Below are 22,781 nucleotides of genomic sequence, written 5' to 3'. Positions count from 1 at the left end.
GCACGTGATTACACATTGCAGATTTTCAAATGTAGTTTACTTGCTGCAAGGTTTTGCTCATTTTTTAACTCTTTTTTTTTTTTTCAAATAGAAGCTTAATTTTACTTTAGAAATTACTCGTTTGTTTAGCTTAAGTCAGTTCATCTAAATTAATCATAACCTTTGTTATTGTTTCCGCGATCACATTCAAATGCTAAAATACTACCCGACGACCAATTTCTGCAAACAAGCCATTTTAAATATCATCGCAAACAAAAGCACAATACAAAAAAAGGGAGACCATAAACTCCATAAATTCTTCACTCAGTGTTCAGCAGCAGAGCCCGACCCTCTCCCCTCAATCCCCCCGCCAGGGTTAGGTTAATACACCCGTCAAAAGGAAAGGGCTTAAATACATTAACTGGGTGAAACCCATCTGTCAGCCACAGCGGGGGCTGCTGGGGACGGTGACATGTGGACGATGCGTCCGTGGCCCTTTAAGAAACTCCATGTTTTCTCTAGGCTACATGATGCGTCAACACAAAAAGCGGATGATGCTGTTATGTAAAAACATGCCAAAGTGAGCCGTAGTTTGCAGGATTTCTGCGGAGTGCCGAGTGCGCCTCGCTCCGTCTTATTGACCTCTGCTTTAGTTCTAAGTTTACCGAGTGGCGATTTTTACGCGTAGAGCGTGGAGCGGCGCAGATCGGAGCAGGAGAGAGGAGAAGAAGAAAAAAGGCTTCAGCCGATCAACTCAACATGAGTCGCCCTCCGCACGGTTTTCCTCCTTCACTTGCGGGAAGCGTACACCTGACGCATCACTCTCTCTTGCCGTGGAACTGATCTTCCTCTCCACCATACCGACTCCCGCTGGGTTATTTTCCACTTTGCGAAACGGTAAGACGCGAAAGCGTTTCAACTCTTATCGCATTCGAGGCAAAACTGAAAGTGTCAGGCAGGACAGGATCGAGAGAGAGGAGGCAGCTCGGGTTGGAATAATCTGTCAGCTATTGACAGATAGCAGATCCTTCTTGTTGCCGGGGATCTGTAAAACCCTCGGAGGTAACTTTCGGAGACATCTGTTGTCAGTGGTGTCACTTGTGCAGGTGGCAAAGCTGCCTCTTTTTTTAATCGGCCAAACACTGGGTAGCAAGGCTCGATCGGCTGAGACTCCCAGCTCGTGATCGCAGAAAATGTCACGCAAGCAGCTTCTGTTAGAGTCAAGTTTGAGGCTCGGCTCTGTGTTGGAGTTTGTATTTGTGGGTTTGTAAGAGCAGGGGGGACGTGGAGATCCTCTTGGAACATGTAAGGGGTTGTTTTTTTTTTTTTTCTAAAGACACGGCTAAAGCATGCCGATTAGTCGAATCTGAGGGGTTTATTAATCTTTTATACACTTTCAAGCTAATGATGCCACCAAAGTAGTAGTGGTAGTAGTGGCGTTTTGGACGGTTTAAACGTTGATTTACTCAGAAAGATAAACAAACTGATGTTAGAGTTTTACGTGGTTTAATCCATCTGCTCCAAACAGTTGAAAGTTCTCTGCAGGTTACTTATTTAACAGCTGTAGTTTCTATAGAAGATTATTAATGCTTTGTTCGCCTACTTGTGTGCCTTTTCACTGCGGTTTTGGCACTTTTACTCAGGTAAAACATCTGAATACGTCTTGCATTACCGCTGGTTTGACAGAATAAGCAATCTGAAGGTTTAACTTGGACTGTTTTGCACTTTTCCCTGACATTTCATAGACTAAACAATCAGTAAGTCAAGGAAATGAAATGCCATAATCTGGGAAGAATCATCTCCTGCTGTTAAAGGTCACTGGAAAGTGCAGGCTTTTCATATGACATGAGCTTTATAACACAAGTTGCCTGGTGAGTTCCTGGGCATAATAGTGTTTGTAAAGGCCCTTGTGAGCAGAAGAGCCTGACAATAGAATGCCAGCTTTGGAGGTCGTGGTAGATTTGTGTCTGGTCGGTTCTCCAGCATTACCTTGACAGGCTTGCCATAGCAGCATGTTGAATAGCGTTGCGCTGCCCACACGTGAGCCATAAAGCTGGATATCAATCCAGGACTTAATCCCATTATTGCTGAAGAACTGCCCTGATGTGGCCACGGAGGAAAGACGCACTGACCTCCCAGATGTCCCAGAGGAGACGAATACCTCCAGCCTGCAGTCGGGACACATGTGGTCAGAAGAAGAAGGAGGAGGAGGAGGAGGAGGAGGAGAGGGCAGAAATGAAAAGAATAGCTGTTAGCAGACTAACTGAAACAGTGGCTGTGTTGTCGCCCTGTTATCATCTTTAAAAATATATTTCACTTGTTGAAAAGATCATCTGAAAGTGAAACAATTTCCGCCTACAGCTGCGTAGGAAAAGCACACTGACAAGTCCCAATTTTCCAAAACATCACTGTGTGGTTGTCATCACACTGTAATTCCCCACAGAGTGATGTTAAATATTGTCTAATAGAAACACCACTTTGGGCTGTTTTTTGGGGGTTTTTTGTAACAGTTTAGTTTTTTAATTTGCTTTTTAATCTAATATCTGTTGTTACATTTTCAAGATTTGTTTTCTAGCAGAGAAACTTGTATTTCTAAAGAATTTTTTAGGGAGAACATTAGAGAAATCCATTTCCTATATGTACTTACTTATTCACTAAGTGAAGAACACAAGTCGTTTCTTCATGATCACAGTGCTGTCCAAACCAGCTGAGTTTAAAGAGCACTTTATGTTAAAAATAATCATGCTTATCTAAGTTGCCTTCATGCGCTGAGCTCAGTAAGTGAGCTTTTTTGTTTCTAATACCAAACTTACTTCTTATAAAGCCCTAAAATTAACTTTACATAAAGCAAGAACCAGATATGTTTTCATATAATACATCTAAAGGAACCAGCTGACACACAGAGCTACCTGGGAGCTTTATCCTTAAACCCTGACCCAGCAAAGTTACGAAACCTCAGAGCAGGTGCCCACTGTCCTCTGCAGGTAACCCAGCCTCAGCTGAGATGTGGGTGTATGATGGGATTCCAAAGAAATGCACGTGGAACAGAAAGTAACATCATTATTTTATTTTGTACAAAGCCACAGGTTAGTTGGCCTTATTGGGAAGAAAATAGGGCAAATAGTGAAGTTTAACCCCCAACCACAGCGTTGCACATAGCCAGGCTGACCTGTAATTATGTCTTTATTGACATTATAATGAGGTCAATTGCTGCGATCGTAGATTTCAGCTGTTACTTGACTAAATGCCATCATAACCACAAAAGAAGTGCTTGTTACAGGTTAACATACAATTTACAGAACTTTGCACCTTTTTTTTTTTTAAATGTTTTCCAATGCTAATGAGTTTCCTTCTTATCCCTGTTCACTGGTATGAATATTTCTCTGTACTGAATGAGCAGCGAACCTCGGGATTAGCAAAGCTGCTCTGTAGCCCTTAGTTGTCTAAAAGCCATTAGCCAGCCCATACTGCTCTGCGCTCTCTTTCCCCGACTCACGCTGGCTCAGTTCCAAGACACAGCTGTGAAAATTACAGGCCTGCTTCATGGAAACATAGAAGAAGAGGAGGCAGGGCTGCTGTGGACGGGAGGAGAAGTGGAGCAGAGATCCACAGACTGCTGTCAGCTGTCCACTGGTCCACAGCTGCAGTGGAGATTTTAGAGATGGGGTCTCACTCCCTTCTACTTCTGACACACACTGGGATTGTTTACATGTGTGTGTGTGTGTGTGTGTGTGGGTTTTGATGGAGGCATTACAGTAAATCCTGTTTGGCCGCGACTAAACAGAACAGAAGTCCTCCCTGTGACTGACAAACGTCAGGCTCCTTCAGCGAAAAGCACATGGCACCAAGCGTCCTTCAGTTTGGCAGATGCTAAAAGCATGACTGAGACCCTGGCAGGTGGGCAGGCGGGCACCCCCACCCCCTCCTCACTCACTCCTCAGCTCCTCAGGCCTCCTCTATCAGAGAGTCATTGTTCATGATGATGATGACAATCTCTCACTGTCTCCATTCACCGTGCTATCTCAATCCATCACTCTCTTGTCTCTTGCCTCCTCCCTCCATCGCTGTCTCACACACATTCTCTTAAATATCCCCCCCCCCCTCTTGTTTTCCCCTGCTCTCTCACAAAGTCTGTGTCAAACGCCTGTATCTCTGAAGAGCTGTCAGGCAAAGAAAAACAGGAAGCTGAATGTGAAAGGAAAAAAAGCCTCTCTGACTTCTACTGAGTTTGACTTTTCTTCTGCTCAGTGAGATGTAAGAGGTGAGATTCTCTTCTCTCCTCTCCTCTCCTCTCCTCTCCTCTCCTCTCCTCTCCTCTCCTCTCCTCTCCTCTCCTCTCCTCTCCTCTCTGTTGCTTCACTTCGATCTTCATCAGTATCTCTCCATCTACTTCTCTTTTTTTCCCCTCTCTCCTCCCCTTTTGCTAGTCAGGCAGCCTGGCATCTTGCCCCGTCTCTTTGAAGCAGAACAGTAGAAGCAGATAATTACACTTCCTGTCCTGTATCTGCTCTGTGTTGCTCAACTGTCATCTTTACATCGGTAGGCTACACGTTGAAGACGATAAACAGCTTACAACCAGTTTTGCGCTCGAAGCGCTGCTCTGTGTGCATGACACATTCTCTTTTGAAGCTGCGTTTTGCCTCTGCACGTGTGCAATTAAGATGATTTTTGTCTATCATGTTTATCAGTTTCTTGGCTGTTTTTAAAAAGCTTCATTGACTGCTCCGTGTATCCCCCCCCCCCGCCTGCGTCAGACTGAATTGTGCACCCTGTCTTCCTATTTCTAACAGAAATGGTCAGATTAAGTTAAAATTGAGTTTAAGATTAGACTTTAAAATCTTTCCTAACACATGCAAACTCAATCACATGATAACCAGCTATTTGTCACATTGCTGCTATCAGCCAAGACTGACACAAACACTTCTCTCGCACACACGCTCCCTTTAGAAAGCCCCTGGTAAACAAACAGTCTGCAGCCAAACAATGACAGGTTGTTAAAGTGGTTAGAGAGATATGCCCTGCTGAAAAAGTCCATTTTGTTTTAATGACAGGAGACTGGTGTACACGGCACTTCCTCTTCTGTTCTTAAACTGACTCTTCCCATTCATTAGCACTGCTGGTACTTTTTTATTTTAATCTCTAGGGTGTCACCCAGCTGTTTTATGTGGAGCTTTGTGCGGTTGTATGTGATTTTCATTACATCATTGTTGCATTCAGGCTTTGCTGGTGTGTGTAACAGTCACATTATCTGCTGTGGGTATCACTGTCAGGCTCAGAGCTGCTGTGCAGCCAAAACACTGTAGGGAAAATGACAAACTGACCATTAGTCTCAAGTCAGCCACTTGTAGCTAGCCTGAGAGTGAGGACACCTCGGCTAAGAGTCATAAGAGCTGCAGCGAATAATACCACAAGCAGGTTTTGAGCAACAGTAGAAACTGTATTTGCATCAGCTCCACTGGTACACGATGTTTCAGTCAGTTTGAACAGGCAAAGCGAGTTGTGGACACAAAACCAGCATTGCGTAGTCAGGCAGCTGGGCAAAGGGCACATGACCGATCTGAATCAAATGCCCCCCCACGGACTGTGTTGAACCCATGTGGTGACATAATAGGTTGAGTGCATAGTTCAACTCAAAAGGCCTAAATCGTACATTTCTGTATCCTGTTTTTTTGCTGCAAGTTTATTCTTAAAGATCTGACCTGAAGGTATTATTTGTGCCTGTGTCACTGTTGTTAGGCAGTGCATTCACATCTAAGTGTGGCTTCCTAACTGCGCTGGCCTTGCCTTGCCAGTCCGCCACAGCAAAGCTTGAAATGTGAAAATCTTCCACAGCCCACCCAAACCTTTAGTCACAACCAACTCAAGTGATTTTATTTTTAAATTCCCAAAGTATTTGATCATATAGAATTTATAACTTAAAACTTTTAATTATGATTAAATATTCAGTTAAGAGTTTTCTAACTGAATGTTTTAGTGTGTTGTGTGTGTTTATGAGAAATGACCTCTCAGCCCACCTGCAGTACCTTCGCTGCATGATGTCTCATCAGGGCTTCACTCCCTGAACATATTGATGCCTGTCACAAATATTTAGTCTCCTGGTGTAGTGATGTTTTAGTTTGGGGATTTAAAAAAAAAAAAAAAAATCACATTTGGGTTGCTTCACACTGGTTATATAAAAATATGGCTGTAGGACTGAAGGTGTTGGCTCACAGTTAGTGGGACATGATTGAAAATCTCATAACAATTATTCCAGTCATTAACTAGCTCTTTAGAGCAGCCATAATTAATATTTTTGTTGTAACAACAACAAGTGGCTCAAATGACTGTGTGCAGCCTAACTGCACTGGGACATTATTCTTAGTTTCTAGTATTTATCTGCTAGAAAATGACTCCTCTGAGGACTTGTTGGAGACCAGAAAAGAACAAATAAATGATTTTTTTGTTTGTTTCAGGCCAGTTTTTTTTTAGAACTGACTAAAAACTCATCTCCAGTGAATGAGTGCTCTGTAAGTACTTTGTGTCTGCTGAGGGTATAAATAAACATTTGGCATGAAAAAAAAAACCCCCAGTTTGAATTCCAAACTCTTCTTTAAAGAGTTGCTTCAGTTCATTGAGGTTTGTTGGCATTGGTATATCTTTGTTGTCATTTGGCATTATATAAGTACAATTGAACTGATTCATACGCAGCTCTATTAAGATCCTGTCAAAGCATTTCAGTTGGGCTGAAGTTTGGACTTTCATTGGGCCATTGCAACATCTTGATTATTTAAAGGAGCCGGTCTACAAGAGAATGGCTGTTGGCCTCACATTTGACTCTGTAAATACTTTGGTATACGGAACCATTCAAGGTCAATTCAAAGACTGCGAGATAACCAAGTCCTGCGACTGCAAAACGAGCCTAAACCATCACCACTCCACCACCACCATAGTTTTATGAGGTGTTCGTGCTGATATGCTGCGTTAGGTTTTCATCAAACGTGCTGTGCAATCTTCCGCTTACTGGCAAATGCCTTTAATGTTTTCTACTTGTGAATAATCTTTTGTTTCACTTCAAATTGTTTGTAAATGGTTTTACATCCATTCCCAGATTAACGTTAGATCATCAATCGATCAACGTCTTAACGAGGAGACATTAGCCTTTCCAATCTTAGTGAAGCTGACTGACTTTCTGTTGCTGAAAGCACCAGACCTGCAAACTGCCAGAACATCTGCTTTCATAGAGTTGTTCACTTGCTGATGATCAGTTAAATAAGTGCATTTGATTAAGAGTCTGGATGCTACTTATCCAATAATTCCTACAAAAGCAGGAAGGGTGTACTTAGTTTCCACAAACTGCTTCTTCTTCATTTTGCTAAATAAGTAATGACACGGTGTAGTATGTCATGTTGTGGTTCATCTGAGGTTGAGTTTACATCATTTCAGATCCTGCTAAGGACCAAATGATTTTTTTTTTTAATTATCTCCTAATATATAAAAGCCTTGTAGTGGAAAAGGACGTACTTCCTCTTTCACATTACAAACGTCTCTTCTGGTAAAATGTTTTGGTGGGTTTGTTTTGTTTTGCTTCTCCTGAAATGATTGAGATGTTTGCTGTATGTCTATAGATCAGCACTGAGCGGGTAAGTGAGTGCATCCTGCATGTAGGAAGCATTTAGCCCTCTAAGTTGTTGCCCTGCACCTCTCCGCAGTGTGTTGCAGCGTGTTTATTGCAGCGCAGGTCACCTCTCAGCAGTCCATTCTCCCTCAGCTCCCCCCGGTGCTCACGCCTCATTAGCTCAACACACTCAGGTCCTTTGCAGCTGTTAATTACACACTGTAAAGCTGATATCAGCGAGGACAGCATTTATCCCAGTTAAGCTTGATTCTGACTTGTCAGTAACTTGACAACATGGTGGCTTTCCAATCAGGCTGTTGTGGAAAAACAAAATTGAACCGTCCGTTAAGCTTTTCTTTAACTTGAACGCCCACTGAGTGAGTCCAGCAGCCATCAGTGATAGTCCGTAATTTGTGTGTATCGCAACGGGCCGATCTTATCTGTGTTAAGAGGTAATAAATGATGAGCAGCAAATGATCAGTCATGTTTAGATTGAATGTCTCATTCAGAGCAGAGGATACAGTAAATTAGCCTAATTAAGAGGGATACATGCTTCTATTTTTTTGATGTTATTCATGAGAAAAACATTACTAACCTACTACATTAGGCATTAACATGATGAATTTATAACTCATTGCATATTCGTCATTACATAATATATCGTATTATTTAGTGTTTTTCCTGGGGCTCTATGTAAATGTTATCAATGTTGATTAAAATGTCTCTTCTTCTCTAACGAGATCTGTTCAGATGACTTATTTTGTCAACACATGGATGGAAGTTGTGATATTTTGTAGCTTTTACTTAAATGAATACAGTTTAACATGAATGCATTTAATGCAATTCATCTTTGTGCTTCTTTACAGATAAACTGTGCTTCATATAAAGTCACAGCCACTTTATTAGGCACATCTTGCTCTTGCTGGGTTTTGCATTTTGAACTGCTTTAATTCTTTGTGGTACAGATTGAACAAGGTGCTGGAAACATTCCTGAGAGATTTGGGTCCATATTGTTGCTGTAGATTTGTCGGCTACATATCCAGGACGCGAATTTCCTGTTTCCCCCACATCTCAAAGGTGCTCTATTAGACGGAGAGCTGCTGGTTTTGAAGGCCGCTTGAATACAGTGAACTCATTGTTATATTCATATATTCACATTTGTGACATGGTGTGTCATCCTGCTGGAAGTGGCAAACAGACGATGGGTACACTGTGGTCATAAAGGGATGGGCATGGCCATCAACGATACTGCTCGCTGTGGTGTTAGTACCAACTGATGGTCAGTTGGTACTGAGGGGCCCAAAGGAAAATGTCCCCTACATCATTACACCACCAGCATCGGCCTAAGTTTTGAAACAAGGCAGGATGAAGCCATGCTTTTATGTTATTTACTTCTAATTCGACCTTAACATTTTAATGAAAGAGAAATCAAGACTCATGAGACAGGAAACATATTTCCGGTCTTCTGCTGTCTAATTTTGACATTTCCTGTTCTTAGCTGACAGGAGTGGCACCTGGTGTGGTCTTCTGCTGCTGTAGCCCACTTGCTTCAAGGCTGGACACGTGATGCGTTCAGAGATGTTTGTCTGCACACTTTGGTTGTATTATAAATGATTTGAGTTAGAATCAGATTCATCTTCATTTGGTTAAGTTTGTTTACACAAACAAAGTTCTTTGCTCTCTGCATAAGAAAATAAATATTTTAAAAACAGACATTTTTTAATAAGCAGATATAATAAGCATTTTCACCCAGAGAACTGCTACTCACTGAATGTTTTCTCTTTTCCTGAAGTTCTCTCTAAACTCTAGAGATGGTTACGTGAGAAAATCCCAGGAGATGAACAGTTTTGTGAAATACTTAAACCAGACAACCAACAACCATTCCACACTCAGACTGACTTAAATCACTTTTATTCCCCATTCTAAAGCTTGGCTAGAAGTTTGTCATCTTCAGGTCATCTCAGACAAATCTGTATGACTAAACACGGTGAGTTGCTGCCATGTGATTGGCTGATTCGATATTTGCATTAACAAGCAGTTGAACTGAATGTATCCCTATTTTATTATTAAAAGAAAACCAGAACACAATCCAACCTATAGCAGGGCTGCATGTTAGAATATTCCTATGCCTTTTGCACCCAAGAAAGTTTTAGTTACTGTAGTTTTATTTTGTTTTATACGCAATGAGTTGTTAAAGCTATTGTAATAAGCATTCTTCTGTATTTGAACAAAGGCTTGTTAAAAATTCAATGAATAGTACCTATTGGCATTATGTGCCTGTATAGAAGCTGTGGGAACATTAAGATGAAACATTTAGATGGACGTATACTTGTATTTTCAGCTGGTTTTAAAACAATTATTCAAATAGTCGTTTGAAACTTGAAATCCTTTATATAGTAAACTACACAAAGGATTTAGTTTGTAGTTGAATTGGGTGATGATATGGTCTTTATGGCTAGAATATTTTAATATTCCACATCTTTTATTCATGCCCACTTGCTTTTATTATGTTTAACTTACGCTTTTTGTGGATGTGCGGCTTCAAGTTGACCATCTAATGGCTGAAAGTCAGTCAGGTTTCAGTACATTCACTCTTGCTTTGCAGCCAATGAGGCAGAGGGAAAACTTACTTATCAATAACTCTATTTATTTATTTTTGGGACATAAAATAGAGCTGGTTTCATTTGGTACAAATGCATCATAAAACAGACCGACGTTTGGGAAATGGGGAAATTGCACTTGTCTTTGGCGCATATGCACAGAAGATTTAAAGAATTAAAAAGCAAAGAAAAACCACGAGGAAGTGTGGAAAAAACTGTCACAATGACACCGTTTAGTCCCTGTAGGAATATTACAGTAACGTGACCGTGATTTTACACGGGGATGTCCCGGTGCAACGGCGAATGCGAATGCAGGCAGCGCATGAATATTATCTCCAGCTTGCCACTTCGGAAGTAGGTCACCGCTCACCGATTTGTTCACCACGTCTCCAGCTACTGTGGGCTGTTTGGTCCACGGATCGCTCCCCGGGTCCGCAGCTCTACCGAGTAGAAACTGATCATCGGGAAAAGAAACAAACATCACGGACGGGAGATTTTTATTGTTATTATTTTATTTAATTTTTTTCAAATTGAGTGGGTGATTATTTCCAACGGGACACGCGAGGTAATGGTGAATCGCTGCTGTGTTTCAGTCACAGTTGGAGATGACAGGGTCGGTGGTTAGGCTGCTTCTAACAACTCGGCTGTAATACGAGCCTCCTAATGATACTGATATTAACTAGCAGCTCCGAAAAAGCCCGATTGAGTGAGGATGGTTGGGTGTTTTCCACTCGTTTCCCCGCTGAGGATCTCTCCTTTTATTTCCTACTTCTCATATCGCAGTCTGCACTCCTGCTACGGCATGCTGTCAGATTAACACTGTCCACCACCACCACCACCGTGGCCAACTACGATCTTCAAGAGGCGAGTCATTTGTATGTATTTTCTTTATTTTGTTGAACAGTGTGATTATAACGTTAATCGTTTTTTCCTACCCAATATATTCGCGAAACAGTAGTGGATGTGGGTGTTTGTGTAACTGCTGGAGCCCGAACCTGCGTGTAGGAGAAGCGAGGTGTTGGTGGTGGTGGAGGATGGTTAGCGTTTGTTTGGTGGTGTAAGACTGTGGAACTGCTGATTTTCTCCAGGAAAGTGGACTTGGTTATATGCACTATCTGAAGCACAGCAGCTTAGGTCCCCGAGAGCTCCAGCCTCGGGGCTGTTTCCCTCATGATGACAGCGCTACATCATGTCCTTCTTCTGAATGAGCCTGTGAGACAGCCAGGCAGAGCCGCCTCCTCCTCCTCCTAATCCTGTATCTATCGGACTTCTGATGTAGATGAAACTACAGTCTCTTAATGTGCCATCGGCAGGGAGAGAGTCAAATCAATGGCAAGTAGGTCTGATGTGTGAACTATGCTCCATTTACTTTAAAATGCGTAAGATTCACACAGTAGAGCTGCACTGGCATTTGATCATCTGCCGACTAATCTCAGGGTCAAAAGGGAGTCTCAAGATATTTAAAAGGATTTAAAAGGAAAAAAATGACTATATTTTTACTCACTTTTGCTTTATGTTTTCTTTTTCTTGATATTTCTTCACTGCATCAACCAAAGTACTTGATGAAGTACTTGAATAATTCAGTTTTAGTACTTTACATTTAAATATTGAGCTTTTTCCTTTCCTACATTTATTTGGTTGGCGATTTGTGTGCAAATTAAGGTTTTTCTACACAGTAATACTAACAGCTTCTATTGTGTGACGTGTTCCTGCAGGACAAACTGCCTAAAAGCAGATAAATGTGTTGAATCCCAGCAGCAGGTAAATGCAGCTTAGATGTTGGAAGATTAGTAGTAAAACACAGCACTAAACAATATGATATTATGAATGCACCCTTTTACTTTTGAAACTTCATACTGCAAGATACTAGTTTTAATAGTGTTACTTATGTAACACTTGGAAAGAAGGACTTTAAAATGAATAAATGTTAACATTGCAGCATTTTCAGCTTTTTTAATACTATAAAAATGAAATAGCGTATACTGTATATTCACACTGACACTGTATTCTATAGGTTTGCACATTGAAAATAGTCACCGCCAAAAAAAGGATTACTTAAAATCATCAAATCCTCCTTTTTTGGGCTAAGGAGTCCTTAAAAAAGCATTATAACTGTATAAGAATATAACAGTGTAATACAATATAGCAGTGTATCACATTAAGGAGGTTTTAAAAGATGAAATATTTTTGTAAATGCAGTATGTCGTGGAAAGAGCCTTTAATTCTCAGCTATGGGATACATTTATTTAAAAAACGACAACAAAGGTAATGAGAAAAGCAAAGAAGGCAAAAATGGATTTCCGCCTTTAGTCACTCGATGGCCTTTGACCTCTTTGGATTCATCTGTTAAATCCTTGACCTTTCAAAGTAAACAGATTTAGTCACAGAGATTTGTACTCGGCATGTCTACTGTTGTCTTAAAGTCAGATAGTGGAGAAAAAGGTTTCCTGTGTAAAATAAAGATAAACAGGGTTTAAACATCCTTCACTGTATATTAAGACTCAGTGTTCTCTGTGAATGGGTTACATGGACACGGGGGATGTTAGAAAAAAAACATAAACTGTTGCTAACAGGGATTTTCAAGACTTATGTTTAATGTTCCCTCAAAGAGTCGTAATACAAATGTTAATATTTTCAAACTGTGTGTGTATGTGTGTGTGGGTGGCTTTATGCAGCCTACTGGCATTGCTGCTGTGCATAAGGCGGTGTGAGCAAAGCTCATCTAAACTGGCAACGTGTTTTAGTTAGATTTTCGCAACAGCACGAAAGAAAAGTGACCGTAATACTCTGGCATTAATTCCCTCTGCTGAAAGGCCGCGTTCTTTGTTGTGGTCAGCGTGGCGATGCTTTAGCCAGGGGAAACGATGATGCTCTTCAATGAGCTCCTGTCCTTCCACTGTGCACGCTTGTCTTATTCAAATGAAGTAACTTGATTTGATATCCACAGACAGAAACTCAATGTGAGGCTCCCTCTGTCCTCTTGTTATCTGAAAATTAAATTTCTCCCTCATGGATTGCATTTCACGGTTCACCGACTCATCCGCCAATAAGGGCCGTAAGACCGAGCTATGAGATGGTTTCAAAAACGTCCGGGCGGAGTTGTCCGCTCCGGATCTAAGTGGGTTTACAGTGGTTCGCCTGGTTAAGCCCGAGTATGTTCCGTGTCGTTATTCATTTTAATGCACTGTGGCTTATAAAAAATTGTACTCAGGTTTTAGCGCAGAAAGTCTTGCACATATTTTATATTAGCAGACGGGGGGAAAATGACTGGAAAAGCAGAATAAAACTATTCACACTATAATTAAAGAACTCCAAAAGGAGCTACACAAGGTTTTGGTTTAATCAACCTTTCATTAAGTGGGACCTGAGAGCAAGCTGACATAGTAAAAAAATGCACTTTGTTGCACACTTGCTGATAAGGTCAACTCGTGTAAATACTAGAGTGCCTTATGGTTTTTTAAAATATTATTTTACACCATTTATTGTGGGCAATACAGCCTTAAAATGATATTAAAATATTTCAAGATGATGTGCAATGATATTTCTCATGACATAGAAAAAATAGCAAGCTACATTTCAGTGATGCTTGCAGTCAGTGTAAGTAAATAGGGGGATTTTCCTTTTTTTCCAGTGAGCTGATGTCACTGATGGCACACCTTCTAAATCAAAGTGTGAATCTACTGAAACAAGGTGCCAGCAGAAGCAGCATCAGCAGTATAGTGTGATAGTAGTGGCACAGCAGTATATCCAGTGACATGGCAGAAGTCAAATGTAAGCACAAAAGTGTCCCAGCTAGCTTTTGCCTGGAATTTTTAAGTAAAAATATAGAATAACTGCTTAAAACTTTAGTATATTAAGTTAACCTTAACTTTTTAACCAGCTGCTTAAAGCACTGATTTTCCACCGTGTAACCACATCAGTAATTTCCATCCACCGTTTGCTCTTCCTGCCATATGGAGTGCAACTAGCAGCCGGCGATGCTTGGTTTGAGTCATTTGTTTACTTTTGGGTTGCACATCACCAGCTGCTAGTATCTACTCCTTTGTAGCCCGGTTATAGTTGACGATGTTTTCAGCCTCGAGTGGAAAACTAGTTTGTTGTTTCCACCTTCGGCAGGAACAGTGTTCTTGTTTATTTTGCAAAGCATCGTGCTTTGTTGGAGGTTGCTAAAGTAGCTCGCCTTTTTTAGGTGCATGCCCGGGTTTGTCTCATTATTATGCGCACTAAGAACGTGTGGCGTTGCTATAACAGCAATATCACAATGTCGTGGACGATATTATACGGCACAGCCCTATATGTAGTTTTTTTTTTTTAGACTTGCGCTGCCTAATTGTAAAATTTAAAAAATTTAAATCCATAATTAAAGGTGAATTTCAAAGAGACAGCTCATAGCGTGCAGTGTATGAGATCCTTGTTTTGTTTCTCATAACCCTCTCCGGCGCACACACGCATACACTCTCCTTGAATGCCCCCATCGCAGCCATTAAAGCCCTGTTGGAACTCCTAAGTGGTTCACTTTAAAAACAGGACAACGGGCAAAAAAGATTACAGCATGATGTGATGCGCTTTGATTTATAGAAAGCCAACATGAGTACAGATAATAAACATCACTTACTGTGGGCTTGTAAGAGCGTCTCACAATACCATCAGCTCCAATCAGTTGTTGTCAATCGTAGCCTTTAGAAAGATGGCAGGCGGTTGTTGCTCGGTGTTCAAAGGGTGAAAGGTTTTTTGTTTTTTCTGGTGATTTATAGGATTTTTTTTTTTCATTAAAGTAAATGAGATAATATGCATATTTCAAATTATTATTAATGTCTCAACAGGGGCATTCTGGACGTAAAAATCCCACTCATATTCTCCATAGAGAGTTTGATGATGAGCCATAATGTTTTAACCATCTAAAGCAGACTTACTGCGACCCAAGACATTGTTAAACGATGGCATGTGCTCCTATCCGGTCGTTAAGTGATGACGTGACGAATCCTACTTCCGGGTCTAAAGTAGTCTGCGTTTAATATGGCTTTTGTGTTGTTAACATGTTTAATGTTTTGTATTTTCTTCTATTTGATCTCAAAAAGCTCCTAAAACAGTTAGTGATCACTGTTGACCTCCCTCGGCTTTTATTACTGCTAATCATTTATTTAAGCTCAGTTTTTAAAACCTTAGGATGTAACTACAGCCCAGCCCATGCAGCAGTATATGAATGACTAACCTCGTATTGTGGATGGATTATCTCAGTTGTTCTCCTGGCTGAAGTTTGGTCCTTTTACAGCATCCTGCCATGCGATTACATTTGTTCCTGACCACCGAGAACACTCACGTTAACTTTTATCGAGTGGAAAAAAAGTTAGCTTGTTTATATTATGCTAACATGGCTGTGTCGCTAGCGGTCACGTAGCACATCATTATATACCAGCTAGCCCAACTTCAGTAACCCTACAAACGTCACTGCTGTTTAGTTTTCTGTCTTCATTTATGTTGGAAGTGATAGCAGAGCTGTACGTTTTAATTTGTTTCCAAAACCCTGCAGTCAGGACATGCTATATTGTATTTAGATAGAAGCTAGCGAGCTAACTCCCTGCTAACTTCTAACTCCATTAAATGTCATAAATTCCGTTTTCATGGATGCCTGGATGTTAAACTCAATTGTTACACCTGGTAGAGCAGAACGCTGATCATTTTATTAAAGATGAAAGACTTTAGACAGTTTTTCAACTCTCAGTAATGCCATAGTGATCGTTTGATATATGGACCTGCAGCGGAGTTTAGGTCCAGACACGGCTAGTGACGTCAGACTTAACGACCGGATAGAAACCATCAGTCTACATGATATTAACCTTTTTTAACAAGAATACATTTGTTCATGTAAAGAACTACTCTACCTACAACCCTTAATTTAAATGACCTGTGAAAATGTTTCGACCCACTAATGTTAAGACATTCGAGGTGTGAATAATTATACATGCACAGTACAAAATAATTTATTTAAATAACTATTAACATACAACACTGTTAATAACCATATAAACACTACAGTAAAAATTCAAAGCATTACATTTGAGAAGAAGAAAGGAAGTTGCGAAGTCGCTGTGGAATCTGGGATTTGTAGTTGTGTATGACATGAGTAGTTCCTTCAACATTAAAAGTAATTGTGCACATTTTTTGTCATTTTCCTTTATTTCTTTTGCCCATATGTCTGTGCCTAAGATCGTAAAAAACAACTTATGCCACATTTACTCTATTTATATGTATATACCCTAAATCTGAAACCTAGCAGTGTTTTGAAGTGAAGAGTTTTTTAGACTCACATTAAATACTGAACAGACCTTTACTAGTGTGTAAATGAAATAGGCTTCCATGATTGGCTGAAATATAGTGATTGAAATGTAGTATCGTTAGCCTCTTAACTCATATCATACACTTACACTGAATCTATTAATAAGAAGCGTGCTCAGAACTTGATCATTTGTGCATGTTTGTGAAAGCTCAGGGATTTTCTCACTGGAGAGTCACTTATAATAAAAGGACCCATGTTGACTTACTCCTTGGAGGTCAAGTAGCATAATTGTGTTCCAGGGCTGCAGCAAGAAGCACGATCCATCTCCTTCTGCTGCACACACGAGTGTCATTACATAAAGGTCGCCGGAGTTGAGTCATCAGGATATCTAAAGGCTTTTCCTAAGTGAGGTGTTTTTTCCCGTTGAGGGAGCAGAAAGCCGTGAGTTACGGAGGGCCGTAAGTCTTGTTATGCATCGTTTGTTCTAAAGTTGCTGGAGCTGTTTTGGTATCAGCCTGTTGACATGGAAACTGAAGAGGCTATTGTGTGACAAGTGTTTCTGCCACCAGTTTTTTTCCCTTTCTTTTCTTTTTTTTGTAGAATCGGGATCGATTCATGAGTCATTTGTTCGTGGTACTGTTTGTTTTGTGCCTCTAAGTGTCAGACAATCATTGCTTAATTTCATATCTTACAGTGAATTGAAAGAGTTTGTTGTGTCGTTGACACTATAAATGAGAATATGAGAAGCGAGTGTCTGAGCATCCATCGTATCAAATATTAAATGCATCACTCAAATGCCTCACCTTTTTCTGGTTTTTGGCTTCTGTGTCTTAGCAGTGAGTGGGTGCTTGCAACCCAACAGGCTCTCAGTGACTTGCTTGAGTCATTAATCTGCTTCAATGTGACTTCAAGGCAAAATGGTCTTTTAATACGAAGGATCAAAAGCCAACAGTTCTCTTTTAAAACTCGAATCAAAATAAAAACCGAAACGTGGAAGCTACAGCACATTAAACTAAACATACACTGATCAGCTACAACATTAAAATAACTTGTGGAATATTGTGCAAGCCTCCCTCGTGCGGCTAAAACAGCTCAGACCCATCAGGGCATGGACACACGGGTCCTCTGGGAGCATCCAGTGCATTCTCATCCCAGGGCATCAAATGCTGCCATTCAGTTAGATGCAGTGGGGCCACAGTGATACGAACAAGGTGCCCTTTAGCACTGGTGCCTGAACACAACAGCCACAGCAGTATTGGATCCAGAGAGATAACGGCCTTCCTTTAAACAGTCCAGATCAGATCAGAATGCTGGAGGGGGAGGCAGTGGAAGAAGGCGGCACTGGTTTGTCTGCCAAGAGACCGCAGTTCAAATCATATTTGTGAGCTTTGTGTTTTGCACAGCTTGCTGCTTGTTTAGGTTAAGCAAAAACGGCTTTTACTGCACTGCGGCTCAGAGGTTAGCCACAGTGCTTGCCTAACAGCAACAGGATCCTGGGTTCAAACCAGGACAAACACTTATGTGTGGAGTTTTTTTTTTTCTTCCTGTGCTTCTGCAGGTTTTCTACAGGCGCTCTGGTTTCTCCTGCCATATAACATGCTAGGCTAATGCTGCCTATCTTGGCCCAGGATACTCCTGTAAATGTAAATGGCAAGAGTTTCACTTCCTGTTTTGTTTTGTTTTTTTAAAAAAAAGGAAATTTGGGTCAGTTTGGCAAATGGACTGGTTTTTAAACAGGGCATTTCTATGTTAACCGAGTTCTCAAAACACTTTACACTTCCTCCCTCATTTATACAAACAGTTCTTTTTCAATGCTTATGTGTTTTCTGTGTAACATTCACATTGTGATGGATGCATCAGGGAGCAGCTTAGGGTTCGGATCTTGCCCAAGGATATTTGGCATGCAGGCAGGAGCAGCCAGGGATCAAACCACAAACCTTCCGATTTGTAGATGATCTGCTCTACCTCCTGAGCTACAACCACCTCTTGTCCTTTTTGTGCATCTTATTTAGGACAAGATGGTGGGTTAGGTCAAAATTCAGCCCTTCTCAATATTAAACCTAAACGTTAAAGTGCCAGCTCAGGAGGCAAAGCAGGTCATCTACTGATCAGAAGATCTACAGTTCAATTCCAGGAGGCTCCAGTCCTCATTGCAATCTGTGCTTTGGCCAAGGAACTGAACTCCATGGATGGATGGATGTACGCCAGGCATAGAATAAAATGCTGTGTGAGAGTAAAAAAATTTAAAAGGCACTAAGTAAGTATGTGTGCATTTACTACAAAGGACTCTGATTTATCTATATGAGCATTTTATGTGAAGAGTTGGCTGTGTGCCCTTTCTCACTATTGTCATGATCATGTCACAGATACCACAGTGACCGCTTTTGCAGCATTTTTGTTGTGTTCCTGTTTTTTGTGGGGGGGCTGGCCGCATTGTTCAGCCAGAGGAAAACCACTGCTGTCGAGGTGTGTTGTTCCCATACTACAGGTGTGATGGCAACAGCACACCTGTTGCTCTGGAACAATAAGTTAACAATCAAGAACAGGTTTAGGTAGGCGGTAGGTGTCAAAGTAAGATTCACATGAATGGCTAGACCCAAAGTTTCTCAGCTTAACAGTGTATTAATTAATGATACTTAATTTTAGTGGTCTTAATGTTGTGGTTATCAGCGTGTTGTGATCAAGATAGTGTAAAAGGAGAAAAATTAAATCTAAAATGCATCTAAAAGAAAAAGGGAGAGCAGTCTGAATGCATAATGTGCGTGCAGCGTGTGATGTGCTTTTGGTGTCTGATCCTCTGTCTTGAGCATGAAGCGTATTTGCATGTTAAGGAGAGGGGTTTCCTAAGTGCTCCTATTCTCTGTGGATGTGGAAAATTGACAGCAAACGGAGTAAAACTGGTTGCTACATAATGCATCAGAAGATCCTGTCTGTTACATTAAGTCACTTTCAGGTTCTGCATGAGTAACATCTGTGTGTGGCTTAAGCTTTAATGTTGAATGTCTGATCTGTGTCTTCTCAGAGAGCCATATGGACCCAGATGATGATCCATGATGATATCCACTGAAAGCCCAGTCTGAGCTGAAACCCTCCACCAATCAGAAACCCGTGGATGAAGACAGTTTAGTGAATCTGCTCCCAGACGCTGAGAATATGGTGAAAGCTCAGCGGTGCCAGACGGCGAAATGCGGAAAGCCCAAGAAGGAGAGGGGAAGTAAGGAAAAGCAGGATGGTGTGAAGAAAGGGAGAGGGGGGGTGATTGAGCTGAAGAGGAAGAAAAAGAGGGACAAGAAAGACTTGCACCGAAATAAAAAGAAGAAACTAGCCGTGAGTGATGGAGATGCGTTGGACTGTTGCGTGTTGCTCACCCGTCTGGAGGAGAAAGCAGCTGCTGGTAAAGAGAAGAATGCACTAAAAGCTGGGAAGAAAAGGAGTGTAAAAGTTAAAAAGAAGCAACACTCCATCCAAAGAGGGACCAAACATAGACTCAAGAAAACCTCTGTCGCCAATCAGCAAGCACTGGAACCAAAAAACAACCAATCTGACGCCTTACTCATGATGCCCTCAGCTATGTTTGAGCCCCGCAGAAGGAGAATGGCTTCGCTTAACGCTGAGGCTGTCAACAGCTTGCTGCTCTACAAAGGCGACTCACTCATGGCGAATAACGCAAAGAAATGTCAGCCATCCAACGAAGAGCCAGCAAAAGAGCTCACTAAAACTGAACACGGAGATCAGAAAACCAAAAAAGGTTCTTTGGAAGGGAAAGCAGTCCAAAAAGAGAGACCGAAAAAACAAAAGCGTTCCACAGCTGAGGCTCAGAACATCGACTGGTTGAGTTTGCTTGCACCGACACCTCGGCGTCAAGCAGGCCTCACCGCTGCAACGCTGCTCAAACTCACCAGTGCCCCATATGGGGCCAAACGGCAAAGGAAGGTGGAGTCCAAGCCAGGGAGTAGAAGTGAAGCTGCAGCTACGACTCAGGATGGAATGAGTGGTAAGCCTGTGTGCAAAGGAACAACACACACCAAACGAAGAACACATCCCAAACATGAGGGGCAACTAAAGCACAGAAAACAGGGCACAGAAGATCCAGTCCATTCCCAGGTGAGCCCCGCCATCCAGGAATGCTGCAGTTTGTGTAAGACGGAGACTTTGGATCCGGAGTGGAAGGGTGCCACAGGGGGGCAGGAGTGTGTCAAGCATCCTCTCCACTGTGGCTCTTCTCTGGGATTCTCCTTAAAAACAATCAAAGAGGAGCAGGTGGAGACGGAGGTGTCTTCCTGTTACTGCTGCTCCCAGGAGAGATGTGTCGAGTACTTTCACAGGCTAGCCCTCTTCCTGGATGACAAAACCTTCAAGGAACCAGAGGACGGCTCACTGTCTGAGGTGTTCCACCACCACCATCATCATCACCACCACCATCACCACCACCATTCTGTCGGCCACCCGGCGGCCATAACCATCAGCCCGCACACGTACACCTGTTTCCCAGGCTACTACGTCCATTTCAGCCACCCGGACAACTCCGCCTCCACCATATCACCCCTCGCTTTATGCCCAAGCGGCAGCAAGAGGCCGAAGCTGCTCCCCAGCACGGGTCCCCAACCCTCAGGGATTAGCCATCCAGTGTACTGCTGCACCTCAGTGAAACCGTGCTACGGAGAGCCCTGCAGGATCAACGGCTACTCTGCTTATACCAGTGTGATTCCAGCAATTAACAGAGGAGCGTGCTCCTCTGGCCCCACAGACTGCATCAAATGTAACCACAGCGTAAAAAGAGGTAAGCGGAGATCACACGGTTTAATTTGCAAGAATTCATTTAGTAGAAATTCCAAGTTAATGAGTTACTTATGGCATTTGTGCAACCAAAATTACATTTTCCTGTCAAAGTTTGCATCAGTATTCTGTTTCCAAATACAAACTGAGATCAGATTTCTTTTAGGCTTCAGAAAGTGCCCTCAAGATTCATAAATGACATTAAAACAGCTGTTTTCACAAGTGGAGTCGTATTTCTGTGACGGGCTCCTTTTATCTAAGTAAGCGTTTTGAAGAAGTATTAAATGTTCATCAGCACAGTATGGGTATATTATTTTGCATGCAGAGCCCCGCTCATCCAGCTGCCAAAGGAGTACAATGTGCTGAGAATAGCTATTATATGAGCCATTTATATTCTCCCACTTTGGCATGTCACTTGAGTGGGAAGTTGGAAAAAAAAAAAATCAGATAAAGGGCAAGACCCCTTTTGTCTCCGTTTGAATAAAAGTCATTGGACGGTGAACACGAGGCCTGTGCGGCTGAATACAATTGAGCTGTACGGGCTCGAGTGTCTGCTGTGAGTTTCTGTGTTCAAAGTGAGCGATGTGAGCCTGAACAGGAAAGCACGCTGGGGTTAAACAGTGTCTGAATATGTGGGGGTATGGTTAGAAACACCTGAATGCGATCTCAAAATAACACTAGTTTCACACACGCACTCTCTCTCTGCCACTCTTTGGTCTCTAGCAGTCACAACCAGGTCACGCTGTCTGTGAGGACTTACGCTTTTATCTGCTAGAGAACCAAGTTTAATCTCAGTGGAAATGTTAACTTGGAAAAGAACAGACGTACATAATAGAATAAATAATGGCTGAATTTCATTTGGCTGCTTACTTACTGGCTGCTGGTATTGTGTGTGGGGTGTGTTTGTGTCATACTGTCATGGCTTACTAGGAGACCTAAATAGCACAGACCCATTGTTAATGTCATTAGTACACTTGTGCTTTTCCTGTTGTGACAAGTATGCTGTCAAAGAGGTCTGTGGTCCACCCACACAGGTGTTGCCACTTTTCTGCCTGAACAGACCTCATTACTGTTTGGGTGTATACACCTCCGGTTTTATTGACAGCTTCCTCGCTCTCTTGCTCATTTTGTGGCATCTTTCGAGGTGTGTACAGCTTAAGCTGCATTTCATTTGGCTAATGGGCCCTCTCGCTTCCCTCACTCGTCTCTTCCTCGAATCTCGGCTTCGCCCAGCGGGGGATGCGAGGAAGGAAATGAGGAAGAAGTGCAAGGATGGAGGAAATGCACGTCTCGAAGTGCTCATTCACCCAAGCATCAGTTTTTAAGAAAAGATGGCAATACCTCATGATTCAGAGTCTCAGCAAATGTGGAGGACCTGCTGTTCATCACATAATGCATGAAAAATACAGATATCTTATCACTATTATAAATAATACAGACATAAATGTATGTAAGTGCAAGAAAAAGGGCTGGTTGGATGTTTGAACGTCTGAAAATTTTACCTTCTTACTATAAAAAATGAATCAGGATTAGTAATTTGGGACACAACCAGTGT

At 41.8% G+C, this 22,781-nt stretch overlaps 1 protein-coding gene across 3 annotated transcripts in view; it reads left to right on the top strand.

The window, feature by feature from the left end:
- The first annotated feature begins 430 nt into the window (after positions 1-430).
- The window catches only part of bahd1 (bromo adjacent homology domain containing 1), a 35,008-nt gene continuing 12,657 nt past the window's right edge, over positions 431-22,781 (top strand). Inside the window, exons 1-2 of one of the 3 annotated variants that reach the window (XM_082515127.1) lie at positions 431-876; positions 19,473-21,230. In XM_082515127.1, the coding sequence (XP_082371253.1) occupies positions 19,604-21,230 (1,627 nt within the window). In that variant the 5' untranslated portion in view covers positions 431-876; positions 19,473-19,603. Of the gene's footprint in view, positions 877-10,412; positions 11,049-19,472; positions 21,231-22,781 lie in introns of those variants that run through there. The other 2 variants (XM_082515129.1, XM_082515128.1) reach the window with 2 other exon arrangements.

The sequence above is a fragment of the Aulonocara stuartgranti genome (assembly GCF_965226115.1).
Source record: "Aulonocara stuartgranti genome assembly, chromosome: 19".
Taxonomy (NCBI): Eukaryota; Metazoa; Chordata; class Actinopteri; order Cichliformes; family Cichlidae; genus Aulonocara; species Aulonocara stuartgranti.
This window is presented reverse-complemented; position numbering and strand designations above follow the sequence as displayed.